The 22,684-nt window shown below is 39.0% G+C and overlaps 1 protein-coding gene across 1 annotated transcript; it reads right to left on the bottom strand.

Annotated features, from left to right (window-relative positions):
• Positions 1-2,202: 2,202 nt before the first annotated feature.
• Positions 2,203-21,426, bottom strand: LOC115816895 (monocarboxylate transporter 2). The gene is made up of 5 exons (XM_030780071.1): positions 21,388-21,426; positions 10,679-10,908; positions 3,739-3,882; positions 2,630-3,430; positions 2,203-2,468 (listed from the first exon to the last, which is right to left on the bottom strand). The coding sequence occupies exons 2-5, from the start codon at positions 10,890-10,892 to the stop codon at positions 2,203-2,205; spliced, it is 1,425 nt and encodes a 474-aa protein (XP_030635931.1). The 5' UTR covers positions 10,893-10,908; positions 21,388-21,426.
• Positions 21,427-22,684: the final 1,258 nt, after the last annotated feature.

Raw genomic sequence — 22,684 nt, 5'->3', positions numbered from 1 at the left:
TTTATTCACGGCTTTATTCCAAGGGAAATAACCTAGTGATTGACTCCATACATGAAAACACACTCTGTGTGTTCTCTAATGTCTAACACATACACAGAGTTGTGGTGCAGTGTTGCCAATATAGTGAAATCACGACAACATTTCTATTTTTTTTCCAGATTCTTTTACTTTTGATTATAGTGTTTAATGTATTGGAATTATTGGTGAAAATGGAAAACTATTCATAAAATGTTACTGCTCATGAGCAAAAACACAAAACAATCCAAAAAAAGACAAATAAAAATATTATAAAATAATACGTATATTCCTTTGACATCACAAAAAGTAGCCATTGTGTATTAACTGGCTCGTGATGGCTAAACAGCAGGGAAAGAATGTCTATTTGGTCTTGTTTAAAATCAGTCTGTAGGAGGCAGTGTTCTTTGACACAAAAAAAGAGTCAACAAAACATAGTTCCCACATACATACAGGTAAGGACCACCATTTACCAACCAATAACAAAAATCAGAAGCTACTAATACCATTTTCATACTTTTTAAAATACTGTTTCCTCAGGCTAAAAAAGCTAGACACACAACTGTTGTGCAGTATGACTACTGATACTCATAAAATGCCTTGCATGTACAGCTTTGTTGTGTAATTATTACAGGAAAAAATGCAGCACATCTTTGAGGGGCAATAACGTTATGTACAAATTGTACATATACTTGAGTCCAGTATTCTATAATCTAGTGGTTAGCTGGAGATTACATTTTTCGAGTAGTATTTTGCACAATGAAGGCTATGCATATTAAGACCAGTTAGAGTACAACACTTTTTATATATGACTATATGTTTGCTAAATATTCTTTGAAATATTTGCATGTGACAAAAGAAACCAAAACACTTATAATTTCCTTGGAAACAAACGTGGTGCATATGAAAAAAATCCCTTTTTGGTGTAAATTCAATCCTTTAAAATTATTATAACATGGGACAGAAATACTGAACAATAAATGTCTATGTGAAGTTCATATTTCATATATTAAATTAATGATGTCATTCAAGTATCATGTTCACTATGCATCCCACCAGGAAGAAGTCTACATTAAAAAATAGACAAATAAAATCTGTGTAGTGTCTTTGCATGCTTATCCATAAAGGGAAATATATATTAAAAATATTAAGGTCTCTTTGTCAGCCGTTTTATCATTTCATAATTAGCAATATTAATTAATCTTCATAAAATACCATAGATAATCATGTTAATACATAGCAAATACTGTTTAACAACTTACCAGTTGTTTTCTATACATTTAAGGCAATGAATCATTGGTGAAAGTTTAGTGTTACACCCATACTCTCAGAAATGACCATTTCCCATTAATGATGACATTAGTACCCCTGTCTCTAAAAATAGATTTGCAACATGACAAAAGTGTGTACAATATTGCTTGTGGCTTCAGCATTTGGTGATCACCAGCAATATACCCTTTTCCACAAAATAATTTTGGTCAGGAAAGCACTTCTAAGGCCCACAGAAATATCACAAATGCAGGGTTATTTACATTCAACCATATTAAACTGTCCTGAATAGTTTTAGCTGAACAGACAATAGAATAAAGAACTGCAGCATACAGTGTATAGATGTGCAAATCATAACAGTGGACAGCTGGTGTTTGCTGGTAGATTTTGGGTGATGATTGTAACAGCTGAAGTAATATACACAGTGATACATTGCCAGCATAATACATAAAATATATATCAGCTTCAGTGTACTTTTTGGGTGTATTTTACTGATGCCAGTAACTTTGTATATCCTGAGCCAAGAACAGTAAAGCAGAGAGAAATGGTACAGTTCTAATGACAGAAACAAGCTCATCTACAGTAAATGAATTTGGTAGTATTTGATTGCTGGCTCGAGAACACAGAGGTGAAGGCTAATATGTGGGAAATTCTATTGTTGGCCAAGAGATGCTCCTCCAGATTTTTTCATCAGTTCCTGCCTTTTGGAGGTCTTAAATATTCCCCGAGCATATATTTGATTAATTTTTTTTTAACTTCACCATGTTATATATGTCCCTTGTCTTGAAACACATCATCTCACAGCATTTTTGAAAAGGCTTTTTGAAGCCATGCTGCTTTGGCAGTTGTGTATTGGTCTGTCTTCAACATCGAAACCTTCCACTGAGTGAGGTAGGTAGACGATGCTGTTTGAAATATCTAAATGTTGGTCTCTCTCTGCACTGCATTTTCCTCATTCCCACAAAGCTCTTGCGAGGCTTGGGCATCACTTTCCTTTTGGTCTTGGTCCCGGTCAGGGTCCTCTGTCCCAGTCTGCTTGTACATCTCTTCCTGCTTGCGTTCACGATCCAGCAACCGATAGTTGATGAAGTTTCCGATGAAGAGCCAGATGCTGGCCAAGATTACTACCGAGCCGCAGCAAATGTACATATATTTGTAGTTTTTGGTGACATCGACCAATTTCCCTGCAATTCAACAAAAAAATCCATTAGGTCAGTCAGTGTAACATAGACTGCTATAGTGTTCTGAAATCCACAAGAACAGTAACGTTATTGAAGACTGTAGATCTCCAAAAAAAAAAAAAAAAGGAAAAATAAAAACTTAAACTTAACTTAAAATCATTTACCTGCAAGTGGAGGTCCTATAAGGACAGGGCAACATTCTACAATAGTGGTGAGTCCCACAGCACTGGAGAACCGCTGAGCCCCCACCAGATCCATGAGTGTCTCAAAAAGCACAGCACTCACCATGCCAAAAGCAAAGCCAAAGAACACTGCATATACCACCATGCCCGTATAGCTCTCAGCCAGTGGACACAAGACATGGCATACACCATTGTAGAGCACTGCAAAGCTAAAGAAATACTGAATCCTGGGACGCACCCAACGTGAATTGGCCAGGAGTCCCATAGAGGGCCTGGCAAACATGTCCACAAAGGCCAGGATGGAGAGCAGGAAGGCGGCTGAGTACTCATCAACACCATTATCCTTGGCATAAGGGGATAGGAATACAATAGGAGCAAAGAACCCAACAAACATGATTACATTGCCTGATAGGTAGATAAGGAAGCCACGGTGCTTAAAAAGTGAAAGATCCAGGTACTTGTTGATAATTTGCCAAGCAGTGGCCTTCTCTTTCTTCGAAGCAATAGCTGGAGTCTCTTCCTCTTTCTGGACCTTGCCTGGAGGTGGACCCAGGGGCCTCATCAGGGAGCCAGCAACACAGCAGTTGAGGAGAAGGCCCCCAAGGATGAGAAAGCTGCCTCTCCAGCCAAAGGAGTTGATGAGGTACTGGTTTAGGGGAGCAAGAGTACTAAGGAATACTGGACTGCCAGCCATAGCCAGGCCATTTGCAATGGGACGTTTCTTGTAGAAGTACTTTCCAATCATGGTCAGAGCTGGCTGGAGATTGAATGCTAGGCCCAAACCTTAAGTCAAACAACAGACTTTCAGTGGGTATTTATTGCACTCTTGAACATAAATCTTACAGAAATAATATGAAGAACATACGCATATAAATAAAAACAAGCAGTTCAAATTTTTAACAACATAAAGTATTGTAATCCTACCTAAATGTGCTTTATATAGCTAGCTAGTTAACTAAATGAATACATACACAAATACATACATACACACATACATGCTTTTTTTTTTAACATGATAGCATTGTTTTCTTCACTTGATTGAAGATGATGGCTCTTACTGTATTATCCTCGAGTGATTGCTTTCAACTTACCCCCGATTACACCAATGCAGATGTAGAGTTGCAGAACACTGTTGCAAAAGGATGCAGCTATCATTCCAATTGAACAAAGGACACCACCCATAATAACTATTGGTCGGCAGCCATATGTGTTGACAAGAATGCTACTTATGGGACCTAAAATAGAGGCAAAAGTTCAAAATGAAATCAGTTTTTGGGAAGTCAAACACTCTGTCTTAGAAACAAGGAGTGGAGATAAAGCTGTCTTAATGACTTAAGCCAATTAGCAGCAAGGAATAGCAGGCAGCTATGCCTCTGAATGCAGTCTCTGCCAGCGTATTACATACTGTCAGGTCAAAGTAACATCCATTTACCACTGTTCTATGGCGAGAAAAAAATTATTTATAATAATCTTCATTTTACATCTGTAATAAGTAGTGCTGCGTCTCCAAGAAAGAAGTGAAATACTACTACACTTTTAAGGCGTAAGTTGATTCACTTATTCACTTCATATTTGACCATGGTTATGCGAACATATCAGTGATATTGGTCTTTGCAAAACTGCACATGGTCTATATTCATGCACAAAGACACATATACACAAACAATCCTAACCATATCTGGTGTTGGTACAGGCACACAATCAGTCTTCAGATATAAATTGAGAATTCTTGTGTAAGTAAAAAAAAAACTGCCCCCATTTAAATATGAAAGTGTTATTTTTATAGAACAGTATCTGTTGTGCTACTTAAAACAAGGCAAGGTAAGACATCGAATTTGTCCCATATAACCCTTTCTCGACCATACGCTGGCAGGAATTCCTTATTTGCATACAGAACAGAAAGGGCTGTTCTCTGGGGCATAGTGAAAACTTGACTGTACTGGTAACAAGAACAAGTGAGTCTGCAAATGATCTATGCTTTAAAAGGCTTATAAAGTCAAAGTGCTTTTGAGTGTGAAGAACGGCATTAATAAAGGTGGCCTGCCGCCTAACCTCTAAATATGATCAGCTAGAGCTAAACATACAGCACCCGTGTTGCCACTGGGCTTTACATATAAAAGTGGTATTACTTAAACTGAATCTGCATTGCTAAGTTGTGTCTCTGTATATGACGATAGCTTTTCATAGCTGCTGTGAACTCCCATATATTTAACTAATTTGCACACACAACGCATCACAACACAACGGCTGAAATATATCTTTTTTTAGGTCTAGAACGATAATTGAAATGTGTATATCTTTTCGAGTAGGGCAAGTATGTAACTAGAATAATGTTCTGTATTACTGCCAGGCTTGCATTTCACATTGTAGTTGTTATCATGCCAATTAATAGGTGTTAGGAAACATGATAATGACATTATGTTAAACAATAAGAATATATAAGAATACTATTGGCTTTCCTTCATCACACTGCTCACGCAAGTTTTTTTTCCCCAATATGTTTTGTCAATCTCATATTTGAAGGACAAAGCTTGGCCTCTGACAGCTGCCCTCATGGAGAACTGGTCACGTGATATGTTTGAGACTTCGTGCCCTGCATAAATTGAGCGTTATGTTTAGTGAGTAAATCTTAGCTTAGGGCTACTGTATTCCAATATTCGTCAATTACCAGGAAAAATACAGACACCATGAAACACAACAGACAATTTCTTCTGTATATTGTTGTCATTTTAAGTTAACTATTGACTGTTTGAAACTATTTTTTAACTATAGTTTGTTAACTATTGTGTTTGAAATGCTGGTCATTGGTCCCCCTACGCATAAGCATCTTTTTAGTGATCTAACTCTAGATTTTGACAACTGCATCATCTGTCAAAACTCTTCAGCTAAGAACCTTGGTGTGATTTTTGACTCTAGTCTCTCGCTAGTCACTCATATCAAGAACACAACCAAAACTGCCTTTTATCACCTCCGTAACACTGCTAAAATTAGGCCCTTTCTAAGTATGGCTGATGCAGAAACCATTGTTCACGCATTCGTCACGTCTCGCCTTGATTACTGCAATGTTCTTTACTCTGGCCTGCCTGCCTCTAGTACCAATAGTCTTCAGCTGGTCCAGAATGCTGCTGCTAGAATTCTGACCCGAACAAAGAAGTTTGATCACATTAGCCCTGTCCTGGCTTCCCTTCATTGGCTCCCAATTCATGCAAGGGCAGATTTTAAGGTCCTCTTATTAACATATAAAATTTTACATGGGCTTGCACCCTCCTACCTGTCTGGCTTAATTACACCCTATAACCCACCTCGCACCCTGTGCTCTCAAGATTCTGGATTGTTAGTCATTCCAAGAGTTAAAAAGAAGTCCGCTGGCAACCGAGCCTTTTCCTACCGCTCTCCCTTCCTTTGGAATGGTTTACCTAAAGAAGTTAGAGAGGCAAACTCTCTCAATTCCTTTAAAACAAAACTAAAGACTTATCTATTTTCTCGAACTTATGCATGATATAATTTTGATTTGACTTTGTTATAGACATGTAAAGCCCTTTGAGACTATAAATAGTGATATTGGGCTCTAAATAAATATTATTATTATTATTATTATTATTACACCCAGAGGCTGCACTCATTGTTTTGGGAGACTTCAACAGAGTCAACATGAAGATGGTTCTCCCAAAATACTATCAACATATGACTTTTCCCACCAGGGGAGAACAGATCCTGGATCACTGTTATACCCCATTAGCATGACTGCTACAAACCCCTCCCCTTGCCCTACTTTTGGAAAGGTGGACCACTGTTCCATCCTGCTGCTGCCTGCATATAGGCAGAAACTGAAACAGGAAAAACCAGTTTTCAGGGTCATTTACAAATAGGACAAAGAGGCTGAGGGGGTCTTACAGGACTGCTTTGAGACAACTGACTGGCAGGTGTTTCAGTACGTAGCCGATGGCAACATTAGTGAATACACAGTCTCTGTCATAGGCTACACAAGTAAGTGCATCAACAATGTTGTTCCAAAAGCTACCATCCACACCTACCCCAATCAGACACTCTGGGTCAACTGGGGGGTTTGTGCTAAACTCAAAGCGTGGACCACCACCCTCAACTCAGGGGACCCTGACACCTACAAGGCAGCCAGATATGACCTCCGTAAGTCCATCAGGGATGCCAAAAGGAACTACAGGGACAAAGTGGAGTCCAACTACTACAGCTCTGACCCCAGGAGCATGTGGAGTGGACTGTGCTGCATCACAGACTATGAGGGGAAAAACAGGGACATCGTCCAGCCCATCACATCGCTCCCGGATGAGCTCAACACCTTTTATGCTCAGTTTGATGCGGACGACACAGCGCCAGCCATGTGTCCTCATGTGGGCAGGGAGGCCGCCACATTGACCCTAGAAACGGCCGATGTGAGACGGTCCTTCAAAAGGGTCAACCCCCGCGAAACTCTGGGGCTAGATGGTATCCCAGGCCGGGCTCTCAGGGCGTGCTCTGACCAACTGGCAGAGGTGTTGGCCAACATCTTCAACCTCTCCCTGAGTCAGTCTGTGGTCCCCATCTCCCTCAAGGCATCCACCATCGTTCCTGTCCCCAAGAAACCAGTGGTCTTCTGTTTAAATGACTACCGCCCTGTCGCACTGACATCAGTCATCATGAAGTCCTTCAAGCGACTAGTCAAAACCCACATCTGTTCCTCCCTTCCTCACACCTTGGACCCTCTTCAATATTTTCATGATTATTTGTCTAGTCATATTTAATTGATAAGCTAGGAGAAATTTAAGCGAGCTTGCATTAGCCATCATGCACTGTTAACTCAGGAATCATCTGAGCGTAAACAGGGTCACCAGTGTGAAAGTTCAGCATTACGGAAATGCGGAGACAACTCCTTTTTGAAGAATTAGAACGATCACCCATTGTTTATTTCAACACCACTCCACATCCTCGTTGCCGCAGAACACACAATGTAATCGCCCCCTAGGGTGTATGGCAAACGCAGGTAACATATCTACTAACAGTAGCGTGAATGTAAACACATAAAATCATGGGCGAGATCGCTGTGACTTATATTAAATATCAGTCCTGTGTGCGAGTGGTCACCACAAATAATAACTAATAATAATAATAATGACTAAGTTCCCTGTTGTAATAAAATCATTTCATTTTATATCTTTATAAAAATAGGAAATAGTACACACAGCTTTGCTCCGGATTGGCTGGCTCACCTTTATCATTGGGACAAAACCCAAAACCCAAAACCAGACAGAGGCAGAAACATTTTTCTTTTTTACTAGCTCTACATTATCTCCACCACTCGCAGTCGCCATCTTTGTATTTTTGACGGTATTGAAACTCATACCTTCAGTATTTCTAAATACCCTGGCATACCGTAATACCTTGATACAGCCCAGCCCTATTGCTTACCTGCTTGTCTGCACCGGTTACTGTTTAATGCACTATTAATGCACTATCAACGAGAGGACTGACTCTGAGGAGAAGTGGTTTACGAGTCTGGTGTTGAAAACTAGAGAGCAATTGCAACTGTCAACAAATAATGTTATGGAGGAAAACATTCAGTGTATGATAACTCCTGTCTATACTATGTTTGTTAAGTATACGTAAATATTCAATTCAAATAAATATGAATGTGTCACGTAACATGTAACCATAAGTGGCTGTGTCGCTAGTGATTGCAACAAATCCTCATGACTGCACAGACAAGACAGACATGGCATGCAGAAATAGTCTTTTTAATTATATTTATTTTTAACTCCTTTCAGCTCAACAGAACAGTTTCGAGTGCTTAAAAGAAGGTCTACAGTGGTCTATTTGCCCCCATCAGAGCTGCTGAGAGAGTTTTTTTCTACCGCTCTGGCCCTGACTATGCTCATGTAACATTTAAACAACAACCCCTGTTGATGTAGACACAAATGATTGGTTCTCGCATGGTTTTTATTTGCATAAAGTTGGGGATTCGCCATCTCAATTTCACTTGCTTCACCGATTCGCTCCTACTTTGCCCAGTCAGAGTGAATTTCACACTCATACAACCTGAATGAGAGCTAAGTGAAATTTGCTGCAATGGAACGTGGGACAAATAAAGTCAAATGAATGAATAATTAAACACAGGGGGGTTTGGTTGTGGTATTACCGCTAACCGCAAAGGTGGCATTCTTCGAATACCACGGTAAGGAAATTTCTATACCACAACAGCCCTATGCAATACTATTGTACACATTTGTCATATTACTTTTCCTTTTCATGACTGCTGCTGTTGAACCAGGACTCTCACATACCCTGTGTGCAATACTGTTGCATATACTCGCCACTTTACTTTTTGCACACTAATCCTCTTTTTCATACATGTATATGGTGTTATATTGTACTCTCCGCTCATACCATTTTTTTATTTAAATCTTTTTTAAATTTATATTTTGTATGACTAGTGCTCTTATTGCTGAGTTGACCCTTTTCTCTCATACAACATATTTCATTGTACCACTAACAAATAAAACTGAACTGAACTGACTGTTTATCAAAAATGTAGACAAATAGAAACTAAGGTCATTTTAATATATAACTCACAGCTCTGATAAAGTTTCAACACCACAGCTATATCATTATTATACTGGACTCGCACCTACAAACCGTCCTCTGTGCTGCTACTCAAGTTCACATTTCCCTATACACTCCCCCTCTCTCTTACTCTAGCACTATTCTCTCTCAGGGGATTGGTGGATTTGTGACACTGATCATCTGCTGACAGTGAAGGGGGAGGGGACAGATGGCAAAGATGGCAGTTTGAGTCAGAGAGCTGATCAGGTGACATAACATAGCAACTAAACACAGTAACAAAGAAAAAAAAATATCATAGGATAAGGTTAAGAGATTCCTTTTGATTTGGCATAAATTGGCACTTAGATTTGTTTAACTTTAACTAATAGTTTACTAATGGAACTCTCTGCTAGATAAAGTATACTGTGAATGAAGGCTAGTCTGACCATCCCTTTCTTTTTGCCAGAATTTTCACTTGCCCCAAAACATGACTGTATGTAACTCCACACACTGTCAATTTGTAGTTTATAAAATTCAAATGCATCAAGAAAATCTATTAATTATTTGTATAAGTATTAATTGATTGCTTTGTTGAGATACATGACAATTCATTACTATAATGACTGTGTGTGTGTGTGTGTGTGTGTGTGATTTCATTACTGTAAGGAGCAGGAGCAGGGGCATTTTAAAGGCACAAGTTCAAAAAGTTCACAAATCGATGCGTTTTTAACTTTATCAGTTCCATCAGCTTAGACCTGTCTGCCACTTTTCATTGAAGCATCTACTTTTTTTTGTCCCTTCCTCCTCCTTTTCCTCCTCACAATCTTTTAAAGTCTTGCATGTATTGTGTTCAGCCACTGTTCAACCACATCTTTTCAGACTATGCTTTACTACGTTTTGCCTAAATTTCCCATGAGGTGAGAGCAGAGATAAACCATCAGTCAACCAGTCAACCTGATTATAGAAGATGTTTATGTGCTTTCGAGGTGATTGACTCCTTCATTAATTTGGCCTCTGTCAAATTTTACCCGCGTTTGGCGTGCAGGCATGTGGGTGTTAATTTAAAGCCCTGTTCATGAAAGTTCAAATATACACTCGCTTGACAATATTATAAATACAAGTTATTCTCTTGACCAAAAAAAGTAAGTGTATGGAAATTAGGGGACGCAATCCCTAAGAAATAGTAAGTGATGAATTTCTTTGAATGACTCATGCAATGTGAGGATCATTGAAGGTTTCATATTTTGTAAAATCACTGCCCCACGCGCTGACTACCTCATCCACATCCACAATAAGCATGGGAAACTAACAGCAATCCCCTGCCTGCACAAGATAATACAGAACACTGTTTTACAACATCATCTTTCAGGGTGATAGATCATAAACAAACAGGCAAAGGTTGTGTCACAGTCAGTCCAGTGCCCTCATGTTTATTAAATTAATAGGTCAAAAGATTGAATTATGACTAATGCTGTTTACCTGCAGCATACATGACTGCTAGCATTATGGAGGAGATCCAGGCCACCTGGCTGTAGGAAGCGTCAAAGATCCTCTGGATGTCCTTGAAAAAGACAGTGGTGGCTTTGGGAAAGGCATAGGAAAAGCCAATAGAGATAAAGGCTCCACCCACTACAGCCCAGCCCCAGCCTCCATCAGGTGGGGGCACAGTAGGTGGACCAACTGGGGGCGGCATCTTCACCCTGGTATCACTGGAGGGGAAGAGAAATGACAGTCTGAATTTAAGTATTAACACTGAGTTTTTAAACAGATCCAATGCAACATCTATTTTTATTTCTGCAATACAAGTGTTAGTAATAATGGAACATGCTCCAAAAATTTACAGTGAGCACAGCGGACACAATGGACCAGTTTTATCTGTATAGTGCACTGAGGGTATAGATATACCTCTCTTCAACAATTCAAATAAGGGGCTTTTCAAGACTGTGATGACTACTAAAAAAGCAAAAGGTTAACCTTGCAACTACTTTTCAACTGTTAAACTAAACTTAAAATTTACATGCAAGTATGGAGCCCCCAGTGCAACACTTAATGAAAATACAGTATAGAGGTATATGGGGTTGAGAAAATGCCGCCGATATCATTTTAAGCTTTGTATGTTATCACACAACACTTCACATGGCATGGTTTGATACACTGAGCCAAACTAGCAAGGTCATACAGGGAAGTATTATGACCATGGTAACAGTGTGTACTCATGCTATCTATGATCGTTTAGGCCCTTCCCACAATTAACCTTGGGCACCACCCCTTGCTGTGGAGTAATGGAAAAAACAGTTGAGCAAGTACTGGTATCCAAGTCACGTCGTATTTACAAACCAAACACACCTCTTAAGATTCTTATCATGTGAAACTGATGCTTGTGCTCTTGAGGACTATGTGTGTGTATGGGCATGCATCCATGCATGCTTGTGTGTATGTATGTGTGTGTGTGTGTGTGTGTGTGTGTGTGTGTGTGCGCGCACACGTACACGCATCATAGTGAATAACAAACTCACACACAAACAACCAAACGCCACCTCTGATATTGAGCAACTTCAAAAAATCTAGAACAAAGGCTCTATAAAGACAAAGCTTTGTTTGTGTGCTGAAAATCCACACCATTTCCTCCAGAACAGTATTGCAACTATCACAATGTCTGCTAGGCTTTGTTTGAATATTGGGAAAAGTCCTACAATCTTTTGGAACGATACTATTCTTACTGAAATAAAAACTACGATTGTTTTGAAAACATAAAAACTGTGACAAAATTCAAACTGATGATCAGTCAAACCCCTCACCATCTTGTCATCCAATTCATGTTATGTATATAGACATATATACATAACCAAATATTGGGCTATATGGCAATTGAAACTCTGGAAAGCAGTATTAAAATATATGTGGTTGAAAAACAAAGTCATCCATAAGAAATGATTAATTAAAAGCCTGGCTGAACTTCAAGGTTAAATGTTCCAATAAACTGCTCAACCTTTACTTTCTCCTTGATTCATACTTGCAAAATTTCTATAGTGAAAGTTTCCTCTCATATATTAATAAAACTTGACTTCACTGTCTTGATTAAATTGTAACATACGCAAACACTCGCAAAATCAGCAGTGCACTCCTCTCTGACTGACTGTTACCAGAGGAAGAACTTGGAAACATTCACCAGCAAGAGCAAACCATACAAAACACAACATATTGAAATAGTGTAAAATAGTGCTACTGCACACTCATCAAAAAGAAAGCTGTATGTTTTATATGGTTAAATAATGCTACTGGTTTAGGTTACAGCTTGCTGTAGTGTCCGTACTGTTCAGTCAATTATTAACAGTAGTCTATTAAATAAATATTTATGGAAAATGATCTGCTGTCAAAAATAGAAGAGAAAAGCCTAAAAGTCTTTATTCTGATGAGCTCAAAACATTTAAAAATGCACCTATGCATTTTGGCTACTCTGAGCCTTCAACAGGGTGCTTTCTCTATGACATACACAACACTATGGCTGCAACCAGTAAAACAGCTAAGTAAAGCATGTGACTATGAATCAGCTGTCTAATGGCTAATCAATTGTTGTGCAAATGGTTAACCAGCTGTCTAATGGCTGATTAGCTTCTCTGCAGATCCCCAGCCGATCAGCACCACAGCCCCAAGTCCACCAACAAACCACCAGAACAGGAAACCCAAAGAACAAACAAAAATACATGAGTGACACCGATCCAAAAAAAGAAACAAATAATGCATACATCAATGTCCATATATATATATAATCGGTGTAATCGTGCTTTGAAGAGAGTAAATCCAGTAAGTCTCATGTTGTAATAACTGCTTCAGTCAGAGATGACTTCAATACCTACCACTCTAAGGGAACTCTCACTGCCATGGTTAGCTTCCTTATAATGCCTTGCCATGGGATACTGTAAGTTAGCAGTTCTAGTTGCATATTTATGTTCTGCCACTGTTGTTTTCAGCTTTCTTTTTGTTCGTCCAATATAGAAATAGCCACACTCACATTCCAATCTGTAGACAACATAAGAGGAGCTGCTATTAATAAAAGATTTCATCTGAAAAACTTTACCTGAGAAAACATCCAAAAATGCATTAGTCCTAACCATATTACTGCAAAGGTTGCAGTTTCCACAACTGCAATTGCCCGCATGGTTACTGAGCCATGTTCTTTTTCCAGGGGCTGGGAGGTAAGTACGAACCGATTTATCCCTAAGTGTAGGTGCTTGTCTATAGCTCACTGATGGCATCACTGAACACAGAATAGTATTATAGTCACCATTAACAATATGCCAATTGCGTTTTATTATTTGCTTAATTATTATCTGCTTCACGGCTGCAGGTGGCGATGAAATGTACTTTCTTTGTTTGCCGTTGCCTTAATTTTTTCTTGAATAATTGTTCTCTACTATTGGAATTCACTTTTGAAATAGCTTTCAAGAGAATCTGTGGGTCATATCCTCTCTGGTGAAATTTGTGGCACATATCAGCCAACTGATTTTTGAAATCCTTCTCTGAGTCACAAATTCTTTTAAGCCATTGGAACTGCTCTAAAAATGGTGTTGCGGTCTGTTACTTTTCTAAAAAGAGAGGTGTGAAGATTACCACCAGGGTTTTTGGTTCTTTGCAAATCAAGAAAGTGTATGGAGAATAGTCCAAAGTCGACTTCAAATTATTATGCGTATCATTAATAAAATTATGAAAAATATGAAGTTCCCCTTTAGAACCTGACCAAATCATAAATATATTGTCAATGAACATGGCCCACCATAGAATTTTATCACGAAAAGGGTTAGAGATAGAATACACAAGATAGTTAGAGATAGAATATACAAATGTCTCTTCCCACAAGCCCAGGAACACTCACTCACTATCTAAGCCGCTTATCCTGATTAGGGTCACAGGGGGTGCTGGAGCCTATCCCAGCATTCATAGGGCAAACGGTGGGGAAACACCCTGGACAGGTCACCATTGCAGGGCAGACACACAGACAAACACACTCATACATTCATACCCAGGGGCAATTTAGTGGCTCCAATTCACCTAACCTGCATGTCTTTGGACTGTGGGAGAAAACCCATGCAGACACAGGGAGAACATGCAAACTCCACACAGAAGGGACCCCGGCTGCCTGCCAGGAATCGAACCCAAGACCTTCTTGCTGTGAGGTGATAGCGCTACCCACTGCACCACCGTGCCGCCCAGCTCAGGAACAAGTTCACATAATTAAGAGCAAAACAAGCATCCATTGCTGTACCTTTGACCTAAAGGGTATAGCAATGGAGTGCATCTTTAAACAAAAATACATTATTCTTGAGAACTGCATTTGAAACAGCAACGTTCTTGCTGGCTGGAGCTAGCTAGCTCTATCTGCTAGTAGATGTCACATCTCCGAACATTTAGGACTTTTAATGAGGCGCTACCAACTCATATTCAAATTCTGAAACATTAATTTCTTGGCTGATGTTTAACACTACATTTGGTGACAGAACAACAGTCATAAGACAAAATTTACAGTTATGTGGTAGCTCGTCTCCTGCCATTGCCACCATTTTTTGTGAAATTTGGGGTGAAATACATTCCTAGAAACTTGACTCCCCAAGTCCACACAAGTCACCTCCTGATGCATCCTTGATAAAACCCATGAATCAAGAACACATCCAGGTATATGATCTGTTCTTGGCTAGATGGAACAGTACTTCGGCTATGACTGATGACGTTTCACAAGTCCACGAGAACACAAATACAGAGAAGAACGCATATTGAAATGGCTTCTGTCAAATTTTGTGAGTCTCTTTCATGAGTCTCTCATTCATTTGAATATCTTAGACCACAGCCAGTCTTCAGACTCAGCTGTAGCCAGTCTTAGGAACAGACTGTCCACAGATTGGCTGAAGCTAGAAAAGAAAACCTTTGAGATTCACATGCTGATTGTGCATTTATGCATTATTTCACTCTATGCACTCTATTATTTCACTCTATGCATTTTTTTTAAGTTGTCCTTTACAGATCAATAATGGGAAAATGAGGACATTCAGAAATACTTTTGTGAATTTTAATCTGACGCACAATATCACAATCATACCTTGCCATTAATATCACAAGCAGAAAGTGAATATTCTATATAGAGTATCACTCAACTGAGCCCAGCAACACTGTGTAGATTTGTCAGTACACACACACAAACACACATGCACACGGAGGGAGGCACTTGACAGTTTACACAGACATTCAACTACTTTTCATTTCCTGTTAGATCAAATAAAAGGGTTGAAAAAGTTCTCAAATTCTGTCATCAACACAGACGTAGCTATACCTATCTATTTCTTTGCTCACAAGAGAATCAGCAGGCACACTGCACCTGTAAGCGTGAGTGTGTTAACAAGCATACGCACACAGTGTAGTTCAACTATACTGAGCATCATTCAGTGTCTGCTATGATTTCCTGTGATAATTCAAGCTCTGACATGAGGTAAAGTTGTTTTCTCTCCATAAAATGCCTTCTCTCATCAATAAAACTTTATCACAATTTTTTAAATCAGAATTACAGGCTATTAGCTATAAAACAAAATTCAAGTTTTCAAGTTTTTGGTTAACTGTATGCTGGTACATTCTATAGAAGCAGGATGCAGGATATCAACTAGTTTCCCATTAGGGACAAAGTTTCCTTCATCACAGATGCTCTTGAAATAAGAATTTGGGTTATTAGAAATATTCTTAAAATGTGTTACATGAAATCTTTAAAATAAACAACTTTACATTGCTACTTTTAAGTCATATACTCCTGAAGAAACAGTTACATTAAAAGAGACAATAATCTGATTAAAGCATGAACATGCTTCTCCTCATGTATGAGAAACTGATTAAACATGTCAGCAGACAGGGGTCTCTGGAGCTATAAGCTGCTTAGAAGAAATAACAGGAGCTTTAAATCCTTGAACAATGGCTAAAGCTTCATAGTTACATGCACAGTGTGAAGACTTGAACGCGTCCATATTTTAAGTTACAAGTCACTTTGGCCAGGTCATTATTTTGTGATTGGCAAGCCAAAGTTCACAAAGTTCACAAGTCTTGTATTGAAGTTTAGATCCTGCAAATAGCATTCAAGATTCAAATTGAGCCATGAACCAAACGCACTGCATATTTAAGTCTATTTTGGACCTGTGAATCACAGCCATTAGCCGTGCATTACTGCAATACATATTCTATGGTATTCCACAGGAATGCAGTATTTGCTTAATCACATAATCAACATTATCAGCTGACAGCAAAACTTGATTCAGGATCTCCAGCTTATGATGATCCTCTGACATTTTGTCCATTTCTGTGTCTCTCTAAATGACCTCTGACAGCAGGTATTCCTGTAGAAATGTTTGGCCATATTTCTCAGAATACATCTCAGATTTCCCTCCATTGTAGGGGTGTGTAAAGCCTCAGCCAATCACAAAGTCAAACTAAGTGTAAGCCTAGACCAATTGTTGAACCAACAATTGCAGTGTTTGTAGAGAGGCTCAGGTGACTCCACATGATCACTTGATACCTGATCACTTCAGTACTCAAGATTAAACAAGCCTTCACCTTCATATCTGCCCCACAATTTATCAGTCCATAACAATGGAAAGTGTGTGTGTGTGTGTGTGTGTGTGTGTGTGTGTGTGTGTGTGTGTGTGTGTATGTGTGCATGTAAGTCCATCTGTTTGAGCAGGGTGGTGGCTCACTTGCTTGATTCACTCACCTCCTCAAGGTCAAACACACAAAGCTCCTTGGAATCAAACCATTAGTCAGTGCAGCCATTGTACATCATGAATATTTAACTTACACTCCATATTACACTGATGCCTTGATTTCCACACCATTTACTTTACACAGGACAGATACAGACAAATTTGCACTTTCTACATTAGTGTTATAATACTGACTCCGAAAGACTTTTTAAACCCTCATTATAAAAGGTTACTCTTAAGTACAGACTGACATTTCCATAATGGTGATGGCAAGGATCTGATACACAATCATGGAGCTTAGGGATAGCCGCTAATACAAGTGTATTCCACCAAACTCTTAACATTTTAAAGGTGAACACTGTCAACAGCATTACCAGTCAGACATTAGTATTTTGAATCAATGTTTTTAACTACAAGACACTGAAACCCCATCTTATATGACATACAGATATTTTATCACACTGGAATTTCTATAGTAATACACTGCTTATGCTGATAATTACTGATTGCTATTTTTCTGAACCTGCAAAAGAATGTGAACCATGTCACAATGTGTGGACTACATATCTTAACCATCTGTGGACTACATATCTTATCATCATATTTGATAGAGTCGTTTGCAAACGGACTTGCATCATTAAGTTGCAAAAGGTTCAAGTCTGGTACACTGTGGCAGTCAGCAGTTTAGAATAGCAAGTGTATAACTCTGTAAATAGCCCTATTTATTCCCCCAATAACACTGTTGTACCAGTTAGGCTTTGAAGAGCAGGAGAGATAGAATTTGACCAGTGAAGAGGTGCCTAAATCCAGTCCTTGAGGGCCAAAAGCCTGCTGCTTTTTGATCTCACCTCTTAATTAGAGGCTGATTTTTAGCTTAAAAACAAGTGAGTGTGCTCTTCAGCCAATGACAGACCATGTTTAGTTGGTCACAAAGAAAAGCAGCAGGACTTTGGCCCTGCAAGACAGGATTTGGGCACCTCTGGACTTGTGGCTCTAGTCCAGTCACGCTGTGTGCACTGACATACCCACACTCCAGTCACAACAGCCCAGTGTTAGAAGTCTGTTTAGGAGGTATGTTAAATATGAGTGCCTCTTCAAGGTCTCCACAGCCTACTTTGCATACCTGCATGATCAAGGAAAACTACAATGTGTAGCCTGTATCTCAGGACAGCCAGGGTCACCTTGGTAGGGAGACTGCCAAGAGCAATACAACTGAGACAACCCAAAACATATTAGGTTCCGGTTTCTCTCTATGAGAGGGAGAGGAAAAGCGAGTGAAAGCCTGTGAGACAGCAAGGGGAGGGGGTCTTAAACAAACGAAACTCAAGATTTTGAAAAATGAGATATACTGTGTCATATTATGTAAGTTTGTCAAGTTATGCAGTTATGTGTTCGATAACAATGTGGTGCTATTCTGTCACTGATACCAAATTCAGCAACATAATGGTTCTCTGGAAATCAGCACAACAGTTTGTTCAGTGTAGTCATATGTCACCTGGTCTGCACATGGGCTCCTAAAACAGGAATGCATTTTGGGTCAAAGGTCAAAAAACATGGCTGAGAGGGATTTAAATACCATTAGGTCACCTTTTAGGCTCCTAACTCAGCATGGCAGCACTCACATCAATAAACCAGATACTAAAATTCTCTGTTGTACTGTTTCTTAAAAACCAATAAAAGCATGGGCAGTCAGGAGCTAGTTGTGGTAGAGGTTGCTAACTTCATAAAAACAACTTGAGAAAGCTTTTATTGAATTTAGAGCCTTTGGTTGATAGTTTATCATTAACTGTTTATAATTACTATAGCAAAACAAATAAGGTCTCTTTCTGAAACCTTGCCAGGTCAATATTGACATGTTAGTTTGAAACAAAAGTTTCTGTTTTCTGTTCCCAGGGTCATGCTATCGAAATCACCAACAGAAACACAATCTGGCCAGGAGTTCTCAGGTGTATTTGATGGCTTGTGTATTAGTGCTATCACCTCACCACCACACAACTTCCCAGAGGAACAATGGAGTTCAATGAGTTATCAAGAAGAAAAACAACACACTAAGAAGCATTACATCAGAAACTTTCTTCAGTATAATCATTGTACCTTTGACCATTCTGTTACAAGGTAAATAATTGGTAAATAATGTCAATATTATCTGATTGTCTGAAGAATGGGCAAGTTATTAGTGGAACCTTATGTTCCATGTATAAAAAAATACTGAAAAAAAATGTTTTTATAGTAAAGCACCGAGCACAAACATGTTAAAGACATGCATAGAACAGAAGTTTTCCCTCCCTGTAGCATCTACTTCTTTTGGTAAATATTTATTCATAAAATCCCCGTGTAATAGTTTTCAAAATTATAAATAACCCTGCTCAATCAGGCATACATGCTACAGAGATTACTGGCCTCTGCACAATGTATGGTTTGTAATAAAGTAAATGTCTTCTGTGGAATGCTGGCATAACATTGCCATTCTTACAGTAAAGTATCATCTCACACTTTAGAGCTGTCCACTTGTGATTGGATCACCAAAATTGGATCTAATGCAAAGTGTAAACAGGGCCAGTGTAAAATTGCTATGCTATACCCATAATTATCTTTCACAGAAAAGAGAAAAGCCATTTGCAACTTGCATCTTGTATCTTCCTGGACTTTGTATTGTGACTCTGTAAAAACATTTGGTATGTCAGTTTCCTTCCTCATAGCAGATTAAAATCTAAGCTTCCCATTACTATCTATTGAACCAACCTGACACTACATTCAATCACATGACATATCTGTGGCTTAGTAGAGTTCTAGTATTCAGGTCTGTTGCTTGTTTAATCTGACTGGTCACCTTTCGGTTTCTCCATTTTTGTTATAGTAAAAAAGATATTGTCAGATTTGTTTGAATCACCTTCGCGATTGTTCCCACATAATATGCAAAATGTTGACAACTCTTTCTGTGCTTACTGTACTAATCTGAACACTTAAGTGTTTCACACTTATTGTGACTTTTGGAGACTGATATGTGAATGCAAGTGTTCCACAGTGCCCTTTAGCTTCATGACCAAAAGCTGGCAAAACAGAAGTTGTTTAATGGCCCCAGGCCCCAGTTTTTGGCCCGTATGCTCTAACTGTTGCTGTACGTGCAAACATGTCCACTCAAGGTGCTATGAAGGATGAATTTCACTACGCAGCTTGACAGTCATTCAATATTATGGTAGGGCTTGCTGTGTCTATAACAAATCAATTACGGGGGATTAAACATATTCAGAGTGATATCTTGTTCTGCTTAACTAAACCTGACAGAAAAGGCAGTTACAGAGAAGAGCGTTATAAGATTACTAAATCCCAGTTGCATCATAATTTTTTTTTTTTTTGCAGTAGGAGCTCCTGTTGAACTGAAGAACATTCAAATATGGGCAATCTGACTCCCCAACATCTTAAATACTCCTGCTGAAAAATACTCAAATCCACTTTGTTTGAGCATTTCTCACTCTTTAATGAAAGTAAGGAATCTACATACTGGCATTTATGCCATGGCATGAGCAAACGGAATTACTTTTTTAATCCTGTGATTGATGCCAGCTTTTTGCATTCTCCTGAATGTAAGTTTAGGCTAATTTGAAGAGAAGGTGTCATTACACATTTATTTACAAATTTATTTAATAACACATTCAGACACTGCAACATAAATATTTATATATTCATATTTATGAATAAATATAGAGATTTTTCAGTCTATAACATGAGCATCTGTTCAGCCTCAATTTTGGCAAGAGGAATGTCACATGACATTTGTAATAATTTAAGTACACCAGCTGACCTAGAATGGAACATCCTCCGCCCTTGCTAAACCTGCTTACGGAAAAACCTCTTGATCAAATCCTTAGATAATTATAGAATGCACAGTGTAACTCCGTAGCCATTCGTTCAATTTAGTTAGCAACTGCGCTCCGCTGTGCGAATCCAAAGACGACATAGGTAACGGGTGTTAGGGAAACGCTGAGAAGACTGGGGGATGTGGAGCAGCCTTAAACTATGATGCAATACGCCCATGCTGCTCTCCATCGCTGTAGCGTGATACTGTAGTCAAATACCGGCGGCTGATACAAACCGGATGGAACTAGCCAATTCGATTAGTGATTTATGTATGGATGCTGGATATTCTCGTTTAAATTGTCGCGTAATAGCGGGTACGACGAGGTCAAGGTCGAAAAGTAACGGTGCAATGGCTCTGCCATGGTTTTATACAAGCGTACTTTACAATAAGGTTTTGGAAATGAATTCGATGCGATTTTACAATGAGATTGATGTAGCCAAACTTTCGGGTCGTTTTATGTCCACCAAAATGCCGAGGCATTGTCTATCACAGAAGGGTGTCTATATAACCAATCGTCCAAAAAATGACACCCAGACTAACAGGGTGAAATCAATATTGTGACTCCCATTAACAACCCCTTTCAATAAACCACTGATTACCTTAGCGAATGTTAAACACCGTGTCTCCAAATGTGGTCCTTGTTGATTGACCTTGTCGGTCTCAGTGCTGCAGGAAGACGTTCTTTACAGTGTTTGAATTCGTCGCTTACAAGATAAAAGCAATGACGTCGCTGTGAGATAGGGCGGTCTGTAAACGGACCTGCAGGGAGAGCACTGATGTTATTCAGAGGACCACAAGTCTGCTGGTGGAAACGATGAGACACCGGCATTAAGTGAGGCCGGGCTGCGGTCCAATAGCAAGGAAGCATATACATGAGAGGAAAGGAGGCGTCGAGATAGTTTGTCAGTCGCCGTTTCTCACTGTGGCAGTTTTTTAGATTATTCGTTCTCCACAGGGAGAATGTTATTGTGGCGTCTACAGTGCATTGCTCCATGGCCAGCAACACAGCTACCGTATAACTAGGTCAAGCGCCTTTATTGTCACGGATTAACTCAAAGTCAACATAAAGCTTTATGAGAACACGCTGTTTTAATAGCGCGTTTAAATGGCATTCCATACAACTTGAACTTTGCTCAAGTGGACAATTACTTTTTTATTAGAATATGAAAATTACAATACGATTATGAAGTGGTCGGGTTTCTTTCGTTTTGATAATACGATTGTATACCTCTGAAATATCTGAGTAACTCCCCATGGTTATTCCTCACCCCGTATCTGAATATTCTTATTAACTCTGTGTTATTCTGGCAGGATGCCGCAACAGAATCTGATTATCTGATTTCTTACTGTCTAGTTTTTTGTAGTGATCAGAATTTGGTGAATTTTGCGATTCAGTACGAAGTGGAGATTCCACTGCCATACATTAGTGTTGGCTACTTATAGTTGTCTCGCAACCAGGTTCAACCAAGGCTCTACGTCATATAATTTCAAACATTTCACAGTTCAAATAAATAGTTTTCAGTGTTTGGTTACAGCAAGTTGGTAACCTGTGTCAAAATAACAGCTTTACGTGGAACTGATGAATAACCTGTCTATATGTAACATTTAGTGAAAAACTATAAAGTCAACATTTGTGAAAATGTCTTTTCCCTTGTTGTTTAGGAACGATTATACCCATTTTCAAACTGACCTGATACAGGCTCATAGCCAGCTTCGTGGAGGGGGTTTTTTTCTGACGAGAGGACTTAGGGGAACTGATGAATTTTGCTCGCCATTTAAAATATAGATCTCTACAAAAGACGATAAATGAAATCTCGAAAATGGCTTCAAATGATACTCTGCTTTAAGAATAATTACGTGTTGATTACGCTGGCAACACGTATAGCCTACCTTAAC

The sequence above is a fragment of the Chanos chanos genome, chromosome 1, assembly GCF_902362185.1.
Source record: "Chanos chanos chromosome 1, fChaCha1.1, whole genome shotgun sequence".
In the NCBI taxonomy this organism is placed as follows: Eukaryota; Metazoa; Chordata; class Actinopteri; order Gonorynchiformes; family Chanidae; genus Chanos; species Chanos chanos.
This window is presented reverse-complemented; position numbering and strand designations above follow the sequence as displayed.

Coding starts and splice junctions, on each gene's coding strand:
- LOC115816895 (XM_030780071.1), bottom strand. CDS start 10,892: ATGCCGCCCCCAGTTGGTCCACCTACTGTGCCCCCACCTGATGGAGGC. Junction 3,431..3,738: donor CTGCATTGGTGTAATCGGGG/GTAAGTTGAAAG, acceptor GTTTGACTTAAG/GTTTGGGCCTAGCATTCAAT. Junction 2,469..2,629: donor TATAGGACCTCCACTTGCAG/GTAAATGATTTT, acceptor GTTGAATTGCAG/GGAAATTGGTCGATGTCACC.